This window comes from Oncorhynchus tshawytscha, linkage group LG02 (genome assembly GCF_018296145.1).
Source record: "Oncorhynchus tshawytscha isolate Ot180627B linkage group LG02, Otsh_v2.0, whole genome shotgun sequence".
In the NCBI taxonomy this organism is placed as follows: Eukaryota; Metazoa; Chordata; class Actinopteri; order Salmoniformes; family Salmonidae; genus Oncorhynchus; species Oncorhynchus tshawytscha.
Window position 1 is genome coordinate 73,361,979 of NC_056430.1, and position 12,696 is coordinate 73,374,674.

Consider the following 12,696-nt stretch of genomic DNA (forward strand, 5'->3'; position numbering starts at 1 on the left):
TATGCCAATTCTTCACTTTATTTAGAAAATAAATGTCACCTTTATGAGATAATATACACATGGACAAGAGTGAAGTACACAGATTACTGGGGTGAATCCTAACTCACTCACCTCGCATTCTCACTTATTCTCCCATTGACTTCAGGTTAAGTGAAAGTCAAGATTTGCCCCTTAGAGGATACCTGTTGCACACAGGTCAGAATCCTAATTAAAATGTGAGATCAAGCATCCAATCAACAGTGTTTTAACCACTTCCCAGACTATTTCATTTTATTTTGGGGTTGAGGGAGCTTGTGACTGATATCTAACTTGGGGGGTTTAATGCTTAGATCAGGGCTGTTCAATGTCGGTCCTGGTTTTCATCCTCTCCTTCTAATAAGGAGAGACCTGGCTGAGACACCAGGTGAGTGCAATTAACTACCAGGTAGAAACAAAAAAACAGAAGTGTTTTGGCCCTCCAAGACCAGAATTGAACAGCCCTGGCTTAGATATTAATATGCAGGTCTCCAAAGTTCAAGGCTTTTAATTCTACCATAATAAATTGAAGTTACACATGTTCAAAAATGCAAAGAAATCTGAGTCCAAAGTGAGGTATCCCCCCTGCCAGTACTCAGCAGCACCACCTTGTTAAAAACATTATGAGGACCCTAAAAGGAATAGAGTTCAGAATCATTCATTCAACAAGTCTCACTACAACCAAAAACTGTCCTCATCCAAAAATACATTCTATTCTCTATGTAGTGCACGATGTAGGGAATAGGGTGTCATTTTGGACATCATTTTGGACAGCCTCTTGGTAAATGGATCATTTCCCATCATCCAGATAGGAGCTAGTGTAACACATTACACAAAAGGGGCAATTGTTGTAACATTGGATTCCTGTTAGTGTGTTGCAAGTTGATACTGGTAGACTAATTGACAAGAGAGAGCTGATGAAATAGTGTGAGAGTGTAGCAGACCTGGGGTTCAATTAGTATTGGTTTTCTGAGCTTGCTAGGGCAAAAGAAAAGTCCCAAAAGTAAGTACCTTTTGGAAGAAGAAAAAAAGCAAATACTATTTGAACCCATGTCTGGAAAACAGTGAGCGAGGTTATGTAGGGAGCCCAGTCCAGGTCATTTACTGTTGCCTGAATGGTGTGTCAAAGGACAGCACAACTAAAGAGAGGGTTGGAATGCTACAATGAAATTCATATAGCCATGTAGTATGAATATAGTACTATAGCCATGACACTGAATTAAGATGGCATAGGGAATATAAGAGTACAGTAGAGGAATGTGAACGTAACAGCAAATCAACACACCAACAGCTTCAGTTCACACACAAATCATTTCACACACAATAAATCTTACAAAACAGAAATGAATGTAAAAATTGTACAGCAGTCTTATAATACAAGTCAGAGAGAAGAGGGCTGAGTACCTTGTCTTCCACTACTAGTGACCCCTGTCATGTAGCATGTATCAAACAGGCTCCGTGTTTCCAGTTGTTATTGTTCCCAAAATGAAGTCAGAGGCCCCATCCCAAATCCCTACGGCCTTGGAGATCTGAGCGGAATTGATTGGTATAAATAAGCAATATGGTGAAGTTTACACCTAGCCTAGTTAGTCATATTAACATCTGTCAGATCTCCATAAGTGTATAGGGCTTAGGGTCCATTTGGGATGGGGCAACAGTCCAATTTAGTAATGCCTAGCGTTAGTTTCTAAAGACCTGTTTGTGCCCAGACAGAGACAGGCCGACAGTGAGATTCAGTTGAAGCCTCGCCTCGAATAGGATGGACACAAATGCCAGAGTTTGTGATATAGCAGAAAGCATATATCCACTTTGAGCTCTATAAAAATAGGGAAATGGAATCCATCCCAAAATTCTAAGTCAGTCTTTCCCCGTTTGCTTACATTTCGTTCCTCAGGAACACAAACCAGTACTCACAAGAAGACAAAGTCGTCAGAGCTGCCTATGTTGTTGCTCCTGCTGAGCTTGCCTTGGGGCAGCATGTGGGCGGGGCCAGGGGTGGGGGAGGTGTCATAGTGAGGATAGGAGGAGCTGTGGCCCACCAGTCCATAGTCCTGGGCCTGGCCCTCCACGAAGGTAAAGATGGGGTACTTCTCTTCGGGCGACGATAGGGCCTGGGGTGGGGGGGATATGGAAAAAGTGTTGAATTGGTCACTTATTAAAGTCACCCAGAATAAGATAGAAGCTTTATGTAAGTGATGTATACAGTAACAGTTAGTGCAACTGATGTATACAGTTGGTGTAATCAGTCAAAAGTTTGGACACACCTACTCATTCCATGATTTTTCATTATTTTTGCCATTTTCTACATTGCCCAAGCAAGTCTCATCTTCTTATTGGTGTCCTTTAGTAGTGGTTTCTTTGCAGCAATTTGACCATGAAGGCCTGATTTTCACAGCCTCCTCTGAACAGTTGATGTTGAGATGTGACCGTTAGTTACTTGAACGCTGTGAAGCATTTATTTGGGCTGCAATATGAGGTGCAGTTAACTCTAATGAACTTGTCCTCTGCAGCAGAGGTAACTCTGGGTCTTCCTTTCCTGTGGCAGTCCTCATGAGAGCCAGTTTCATCATAGTGCTTGATGGTTTTTGCGACTGAACTTTAAGAAACTGTCAAAGATCTTGACATTTTCCAGATTGACTGACCTTCATGTCTTAAAGTAATGATAGACTGTCATTTGTCTTTGCTTCTTTGAGCTGTTCTTGACATAATATGGACTTGGTCTTTTACCAAATAGGGCTATCTTCTGTATATCACCCCTACCTTGCCACAACACAACTGATTGGCTCAAACGCATTGAGGAAAGAGGCAGACCTGTTAATTGAAATGCATTCCAGGTGACTACCTCATGAAGCTGGTTGAGAGAATGCCAAGAGTGTGCAAAGCTGTCATCAAGGCAAAGGGTGGCTACTTTGAACAATCTGAAATATATTTTGATTTGTTTAACACTTTTTTGGTTGCTAAATGATTCCATACGTGTTATTTCATAGTTTTGATGTCTTCACTGTCCTACAACGTAGAAAATAGTCCAAATAAAGAAAAAACATGGAATGAGTAGGTGTCAAAACTTTTGAATGGTTCTGTATAAGTGATGTATCCAGTAACAGATGTATCCAGTAACAGATGTATAAGTGATGTATCCAGTAACAGATGTATAAGTGATGTATCCAGTAACAGATGTATAAGTGATGTATCCAGTAACAGATGTATAAGTGATGTATCCAGTAACAGATGTATAAGTGATGTATCCAGTAACGGATGTATAAGTGATGTATCACTGATGCATAAGAGACGTGTAACATGTCTATCTATCTATAAGTGACGAATAAGCCATCTAAGTTGCATCGCTTCAACTCATGCATCTATAAATCATATCAGCGTCAAAGATCTATAAATTAAAGAACTATAAATGATCTATATGTGATGCATAACTAATGTATAAATGATGCATAAGTGAGGAATGTATACATGAGTAAGAAGAGACTTGAAATGAGGACAAGAGGCTGAGCTCACCACACAGACGGCAGAACATAGAGACTCAAAGTCCTTCTTGTTCTTGGCGTAGAAGCCTATAGTACAGCTGGGGTCCATGCGACTAAAGGGCATCTTCCTGGGCGAGCTACAGTGGAACGACTGGGGAGGTGGGGAGGGAGAGAGGGAGAGCATTACAGACAAGGTACACGTCTGAATCTGAAATGACCTACTTTGATCCAGTCAAAACATGCTTATCTGGGTCATAGCAGAGGGATATAAAGTCCAACCAACCTCCAGTGGGAAGTTGTCTTGAGTGACATCCACCACGCCCTGACAGTAGTGAGGGTCCAGATACAGCAGCTGCTCGTCTGATTGGACAGAAAATAAGAAGAAGGCGAGGTTAGGCTAAATGAAGCCCACTGTCCAATCAGAAGCAACTGAACCAGGAAGAAGAGTGCATTTCTTACCTTGGCAGCCGATAAAGAACAGCGAATGCTTGGGTTTGCCGCCAATGATCCCGATACAGCATTCTAACCTGAGAATGTTCTTCAGACACAAAGAAATCCATATTCATGTTAGAGCGACATCAACCATGGAGAAATAACAAGCTTTGTGACGAAGGTTAGGTTATGAAAGTGTGTGTGTGTACATGCGTGTACACACCCTGACACACTTGATGTAGGAGGGGTTGAGAGAGTCTCCTCCTAGTCGGACTGGAACCAGTATGATGACAGACTTCCAGCCTGGACCACTGGGCTCAGGATCTGATATACTCTGGTTCAACGACTGGTCACACAGATGCACCACATCCTTTTTGTACACTGAAAGAAACACACAATGCTACTATGGGCCTAAGTTTCACTAGGGACATGTCCCCCCCCACATTCTGAAATGTAATTTTTGCCCTCCCCATTTTGTAAATTTAAATTGTGATACAGAAATGAGACACAGTTAAGCTACATTCAGAAGACCAATGGCAGAAACATCACTTATGACAAGAACATTTGAGATGGACCAAACATACAATATCTGGTGAATTCGACAAATGACAACACCAACCAACAACACCAACCAACCAACTACCCCGTAGGAAAGGTACAGTGTAAAGTCAAACTCACCGGTACAGTCCTGCGCTACATATACAGCCAGGTTGTGAACCTCAGAAGTCTTGGCAACTGCTTTTCTGGAAAACAAACATACGGCTCATGTTTAATGTCACAACATACTGATGCTACTGGGCATGAAGTAAATATCAGGGTTTGGTTCAATTCCATTTCAATTCAAAAGTAAACCAAATGTTGATTCTAATTCCAAATGTTCCTCATTGAACAACATTGAAAACAATTGGAATTTCAGTTTACTTCCTGAATTGAGTGGAATTGTAATGTAATTGACTCCAACCCTGGTAAACGTCAACATGCAGTCAGGCATACCACCGAGCATTCTTTTTAAAAATATAATAGCAACCAAAACATCTACACAATAAAGGTGCATCAGTAAACATGTCTGCTGGAGATCATTCTGATGCACTATGGCATTACAGACATCTATCAAAAATCTAAGTACAGAAATCAAATGCATGCTAATGCCATCACTGACTTGAATGAGGTATGTTCTATAGATTCTACTTCTATGGCTGATGCTCTGACAGCATCATTATCTTGACCACACCCCATGGAGGGCTCCTCACCGTAGTATGTGTGCCACCACTGAGGGGCCGTACCAGTCCCCCCGCCTTCTTCCCTGAGCTCTTCCCCAATTCTACCAGCTGGTGCACCCCAAACGGGGCTGGGGGCTCATCCCCAAACCAGGCCACAACCCTCCGGTGGAGGGGCTCAGCCTGCCTGTCCCTGCCCGACTCGGGCCTCTTCTTCTGGGTATGGTTGAGAGCCGTGCCCCCTGGCATGGAGGTCTTCTGGGGCGTGGTGGGGGTCCGCGAGGAGGAGGAGTAGCCGAAGGAGGGGATGGGTACGCCACCAGCACGGGACGGGGAGCGGGGTCTCAGAGCCTCAAAGTCTACATCAGCGAACTGCTGGGCGTCTGGCCACGACCAGTCTAGACAACACAATACAGACAGTTAGTTAGTAGTGATCGATGGAGGAGACAGAGGAGAGAGAGGGGAGACAGACCAGGAAAGAGAGAGGGAAACAGTTGAAGAGAGATGTGGCAGAAAGAGAAACAAGTGTGAGAGCGAGAGACAGGGGCCCCATCCCAAATGGACCCCTACGCCCTGGTGGAGATCTGAGAGGATCTGACAAGTGTATGCAATATGTTAATAGCTCCACCCTGCTAGGTGTAAGTTTCAACGATCATATTGCTTATACCAAACAAATCCTCTCAGATCTCCACAATTGTATGTGCATTGGGGTCCATTTGGGATTGGATTGGGCCAGATTTGGTGCAGTTGTCTCAGAGTTAGGAAGACTTCCGGCGCCGACAGAGATGGCCGCCTCGCTTCGCGTTCCTAGGAAACTATGCAGTTTTTTTTTTTTTCTACATTGGTACCCCAGGTCATCTTAGGTTTCATTACATACAGCCGAGAAGAACTACTGAATATAATATCAGCGTCAACTCACCATCAGTATGACCAAGAATATGTTTTTCGCGACGCGGATCCTGTGTTCTGCCTTACAACCAGGACAACGGAGTGGATTCCATGCAGCGACACAAAAAAACGACTCAGAAAAAGAGGGAAACGAAGCGGTCTTCTGGTCAGACTCCGGAGACGGGCACACCGTGCACCACTCCCTAGCATTCTTCTTGCCAATGTCCAGTCTCTTGACAACAAGGTTGATGAAATCCGAGCAAGGGTAGCATTCCAGAGGGACATCAGACTGTAACGTTCTCTGCTTCACGGAAACATGGCTCACTGGAGAGACGCTATCCGAAGCGGTGCAGCCAGCGGGTTTCTCCACGCATCGCGCCGACAGAAACAAACATCTTTCTGGTAAGAAGAGGGGCGGGGGCGTATGCCTTATGGCTAACGAGACATGGTGTGATGAAAGAAACATACAGGAACTCAAATCCTTCTGTTCACCTGATTTAGAATTCCTCACAATCAAATGTAGACCGCATTATCTACCAAGAGAATTCTCTTCGATTATAATCACAGCCGTATATATCCCCCCCAAGCAGACACATCGATGGCTCTGAACGAACTTTATTTAACTCTCTGCAAACTGGAAACGATTTATCCGGAGGCTGCATTCATTGTAGCTGGGGATTTTAACAAGGCTAATCTGAAAACAAGACTCCCTAAATTTTATCAGCATATCGACTGCGCAACCAGGGGTGGAAAGACCCTGGATCATTGTTACTCTAACTTCCGCGACGCATATAAGGCCCTGCCCCGCCCCCTTTCGGAAAAGCTGACCACGACTCCATTTTGTTGATCCCTGCCTACAGACAGAAACTAAAACAAGAGGCTCCCACGCTGAGGTCTGTCCAACGCTGGTCCGACCAAGCTGACTCCACACTCCAAGACTGCTTCCATCACGTGGACTGGGAGATGTTTCGTATTGCGTCAGACAACAACATTGACGAATACGCTGATTCGGTGTGCGAGTTCATTAGAACGTGCGTTGAAGATGTCATTCCCATAGCAACGATTAAAACATTCCCTAACCAGAAACCGTGGATTGATGGCAGCATTCGTGTGAAACTGAAAGCGCGAACCACTGCTTTTAATCAGGGCAAGGTGTCTGGTAACATGACTGAATACAAACAGTGCAGCTATTCCCTCCGCAAGGCTATCAAACAAGCTAAGCGCCAGTACAGAGACAAAGTAGAATCTCAATTCAACGGCTCAGACACAAGAGGCATGTGGCAGGGTCTACAGTCAATCACGGACTACAGGAAGAAATCCAGCCCAGTCATGGACCAGGATGTCTTGCTCCCAGGCAGACTAAATAACTTTTTGCCCGCTTTGAGGACAATACAGTGCCACTGACACGGCCTGCAACGAAAACATGCGGTCTCTCCTTCACTGCAGCCGAGGTGAGGAAGACATTTAAACGTGTTAACCCTCGCAAGGCTGCAGGCCCAGACGGCATCCCCAGCCGCGCCCTCAGAGCATGCGCAGACCACATTTACGGACATATTCAATCAATCCCTATACCAGTCTGCTGTTCCCACATGCTTCAAGAGGGCCACCATTGTTCCTGTTCCCAAGAAAGCTAAGGTAACTGAGCTAAACGACTACCGCCCCGTAGCACTCACATCCGTCATCATGAAGTGCTTTGAGAGACTAGTCAAGGACCATATCACCTCCACCCTATCTGACACCCTAGACCCACTCCAATTTGCTTACCGCCCAAATAGGTCCACAGACGATGCAATCTCAACCACACTGCACACTGCCCTAACCCATCTGGACAAGAGGAATACCTATGTGAGAATGCTGTTCATCGACTACAGCTCGGCATTCAACACCATAGTACCCTCCAAGCTCGTCATCAAGCTCGAGACCCTGGGTCTCGACCCCGCCCTGTGCAACTGGGTACTGGACTTCCTGACGGGCCGCCCCCAGGTGGTGAGGGTAGGCAACAACATCTCCTCCCCGCTGATCCTCAACACTGGGGCCCCACAAGGGTGCGTACTGAGCCCTCTCCTGTACTCCCTGTTCACCCACGACTGCGTGGCCACGCACGCCTCCAACTCAATCATCAAGTTTGCGGACGACACAACAGTGGTAGGCTTGATTACCAACAACGACAAGACGGCCTACAGGGAGGAGGTGAGGGCCCTCGGAGTGTGGTGTCAGGAAAATAACCTCACACTCAACGTCAACAAAACTAAGGAGATGATTGTGGACTTCAGGAAACAGCAGAGGGAACACCCCCCTACCACATCGATGGAACAGTAGTGGAGAGGGTAGCAAGTTTTAAGTTCCTCGGCATACACATCACAGACAAACTGAATTGGTCCACTCACACAGACAGCATCGTGAAGAAGGCGCAGCAGCGCCTCTTCAACCTCAGGAGGCTGAAGAAATTCAGCTTGTCACCAAAAGCACTCACAAACTTCTACAGATGCACAATCGAGAGCATCCTGGCGGGCTGTATCACCGCCTGGTATGGCAACTGCACCGCCCTCAACCGTAAGGCTCTCCAGAGGGTAGTGAGGTCTGCACAACGCATCACCGGGGGCAAACTACCTGCCCTCCAGGACACCTACACCACCCGAGGCTACAGGAAGGCCATAAAGATCATCAAGGACATCAACCACCCGAGCCACTGCCTGTTCACCCCGCTGTCATCCAGAAGGCGAGGTCAGTACAGGTGCATCAAAGCTGGGATTGAGAGACTGAAAAACAGCTTCTATCTCAAGGCCATCAGACTGTTAAACAGCCACCACTAACATTGAGTGGCTGCTGCCAACACACTGTCAATGACACTGACTCAACTCCAGCCACTTTAATAATGGGAATTGATGGGAAATGATGTAAATATATCACTAGCCACTTTAAACAATGCTACCTTATATAATGTTACTTACCCTACATTATTCATCTCATATGCATACGTATATACTGTACTCTATATCATCGACTGCATCCTTATGTAATACATGTATCACTAGCCACTTTAACTATGCCACTTGGTTTACATACTCATCTCATATGTATATACTGTACTCGATATCATCTACTGTATCTTGCCTATGCTGCTCTGTACCATCACTCATTCATATATCCTTATGTACATATTCTTTATCCCCTTACACTGTGTATAAGACAGTAGTTTTTGGAATTGTTAGTTAGATTACTTGTTCGTTATTACTGCATTGTCGGAACTAGAAGCACAAGCATTTCGCTACACTCGCATTAACATCTGCTAACCATGTGTATGTGACAAATAAAATTTGATTTGATTTTTTTTTTTTTTAAAGGACCCATCTTTGTATCTCTACCCATTTAGAGCCCTCTTTCTAACTCTATGAGTTGTCTCACCTCGTGGCAGCAGATGTAGCAGTAGGCCTTGGGCCAGCAGCATCTGTCCACTCCGCAGCATGCAGCCCCAGCCACAGTCTGTAGTCAAGGTGGAGCCCTCCAGCTGGGGGAACTCCCTACGGTAGGTCAGCCACAGCCGAGACACGAACGCCCGCCTGAACCGCTCCACCTCGTCTGGAAGGGGAGAGAGATACCCAGTAAGCAGAACTGGTTAAAACACATATTTCCAACCAGTTTTTCCACACTGGGTATGGAGCAGAGAGCGTCACCTATTTCACCAGCATGTCTTTTGAAGTTGGGAGTGGGGTTGTTGGAGGTTAGCTACCTTCACTATTGAGCAGATAGGAGTGGCCCATTACAGTCACCGGAGAGCTCTTGTTGAATGTGGTCTTCGACTTGACTGACCAGCCTAAAGAGGGAAAAGAAACAGAACAGAACTTTTTAGGGGGGATTCTTTATGTCTTGATGACTGAGTGAGGAAGGGGGAAGTTGACTTCGGGAGGGCTATTACACATAGCTTTGTATGAGACTTCTGTTGAGAAAAAAAAAAGACCTAACAAAGATTATTCACACAAAGTACAAAGATTATAAAATCCCCCTTGTTGCTATTTCTTAAGAAAATTTAAAAAAGCCATTGTTAAAACTGACTGCAAAGAAAAACTGGAAGTTATGTTTGTTGCTAGTTAAACAGCTATATAGAACTATCCACCTTATGGAAAAAAGTTCATATGAACCCACTGACTGACCGTATTTGACATTATTCCACGCCGACATCAGCTTGGTCTTGAGTTTGTCCACCTCGTCTGGCTCTCCAGCGGTGGTGGCATCTCTGGTTCCACCCCCACCGACATCAGTACCCTGCCGCTTCCCAAAGCCACTTCCTCCACCAGGGTCCACCAGCTGTGGCTGCTGAGGCCTCTTGGTCTCCTCTCTCTGGAGGGTGTCATCCTGACACACCACTCCTACTCCCCCCACATACTGAACTGCACTGGGAGACACGGAGTTCATGGCTCAGGCTTACAGCAGGGCTCTGCAGATCCTCATAGCAATAGGGACCTGACGGAAGAGAGGGATGAGAGAGAGGGGTGGGGAAGAGAGATAAACATTGATTTTCTACAACAGTGCATGCATGTGTAATTTGATTAGCCATGGAGTAAGTGCTATATGTGTCGCTCTCCTTTTGTCTGTCCAGCACTAAGATGAAGTTTAAACATTAACATTGAAAGACAGAGAGGTTAAGCTAGTTGTACATCTAAACAATGACTGATGTGAGGCCGATTTTCTCTCATTTCATGCTGATTCACAAGAAAGTGGATCTGAAAGTGGCAGGGATTAAACATTTTTGACGACTTTGCTATTATTATGCAGACCAGAGCAGCTGTCGCAGTGGTTAGGCTAGTGAATGCTATTGGGAAAAACAATATTAGTCACAGTCAGTTTCAAAGTAAACCACTTCTCCCTCCTTCCCCTGCGCTGAACAAAATTAAATGCGAAATGCTACAATTTCTAAAATTTTACTGAGTTACAGTTCACAGAAGGAAATCCTTCAATTGAAATAAATACATTATGGCCTAATCTATGGATTTCACATGACTGGGAATACAGACATGCTGGGCTGGCTTAGTTACACGTGGTCTGCGGTTGTAAGGTTGGTCGGATGTACTGCCAAATTTTCTAAAACGACTTGAGGCGGCTTATGGTAGAGAAATGAACATTAAATTATTTGGAAACATCTGTTGTGGACATTCCTGCAGTCAGCATGCCAATTGCACACTCCCTCAACTTGAGACATCTGTGGCATTGTGTTGTGACACAAATCTGCACATTTTAGAGTGGCCTTTATGGTCCCCAGCATAAGGTGCACCTGTTGCTTTGTATGCCATTTAATCAGCTTCTTGATATGCCACATCTGTCAGGAGGATGGATTATCTTGGCAAAGGAGAAATGGTCACTAACAGGGATGTAAACAAATTTGTGTACCAAATTTGAAAAAATAAGCTTTTAGCGCATATGGAAAATGTCTGGGATCTTTTATTTCATCTCATGAAACATAGGACTAAAACTTTACATGTTGCGTTTTATATTTTTGTTCAGTATAGTTGAAAAAACTGTGAGTGAGCCTGAGTGACAAGAGAACAGATGTTAACAGACACGGTAACACTGGAATGTAGAACAAGTGACTTCACTTCCTACTCTGTACTGAAACTGGAAATAGTTTATTTAACCTAATGATGAGGAACTTCTGTCCTTTCTGGGAAAACACGATAGAATAGCCATCATGTGATTGGTGTGTGACAACAACACAGCTGGGGGTGACAGTGAGAAGCCTTGGTAGCTGATGGTCAAAAGATGTAGCTAACTAGCCTTTTCTACATCGTAGCCTACCTATTAGCTATGATAACCATCCTATTATTTAAAGAAGTAACCAAGCTGTCACGTTTCTTAAAAATCACTAGCTCTAACATGACAGCTAGTTAGTTACACCTATTAAGGAGCTACAGTCTGGCTAAATTAGATGATATTGGCTTAACTACTAACTTACCTAGCTAGTTACTAGATAAACATCATCCAACACAACATAGCCAAGATCATAACCTACCACTTTGTGAAGAGTGTCATTGACATGGGAGGTCTTTAACCAAGTAAAATCTTAAAATTGCTTGATAGGACGGCGACGGCTCGGAAGTGCAGGGTTGAGACCACGTACTACGTAGCTTTGCTGTGGTAACTCAATACAGACAGTTAGCTACCAAGCTACAGTAGCTAGCTAGCTGTCAACGGATCTGGTTAGCAACTTTGTAGAAAATAGGCTAACGCGTTAATGTCTCGCCTTTCTTGACGACTCCAGGACAACCACAGCCAATGTCAGCGATTAAAATGAAATTTTCTTCAGCCAACGAGTAACGTTAAACTCAGTCGAATTATAGTTCACCCAGCGATTTACTTCGCGTGCTAGCTAGTTAGCTTGCAGGATCAGCGGGTTGACAACATACAATAAGGAGGGCTCTAGATACTTCCTGATAGGCTGTAATAACAACGTGATTGGTCAACCTACTGAAAACAGCAAATATATTGATTTAAATCCTAACAATAAATCATAGCGCGCGTTTTATTGGCTAATATTTTACAGATTGACGTTCGTCATATTATGTAAATAAACTGGCGTATATGGGGTGTAAAGACCTAGTGTAACTGTGTGAATGAAATGAGATCATGCATTTTATTAAGATTAACCTGTACTGCATATCCTTGTCATGCTC

General features: G+C 44.4%; 1 protein-coding gene across 1 annotated transcript; it reads right to left on the minus strand.

The window, feature by feature from the left end:
* Window positions 1-12,465, minus strand: LOC112241463 (cysteine protease ATG4D-like). Its single transcript, XM_042304484.1, is given in 12 exon segments — window positions 1-2,126; window positions 3,526-3,645; window positions 3,778-3,854; window positions 3,954-4,032; window positions 4,150-4,307; window positions 4,605-4,669; window positions 5,177-5,217; window positions 5,219-5,541; window positions 9,437-9,610; window positions 9,762-9,845; window positions 10,183-10,492; window positions 12,036-12,465. Coding segments are annotated over 11 exon segments (1,584 nt in total). The 5' UTR covers window positions 10,445-10,492; window positions 12,036-12,465; the 3' UTR covers window positions 1-1,925.
* Between the last annotated feature and the right edge of the window lie 231 nt (window positions 12,466-12,696).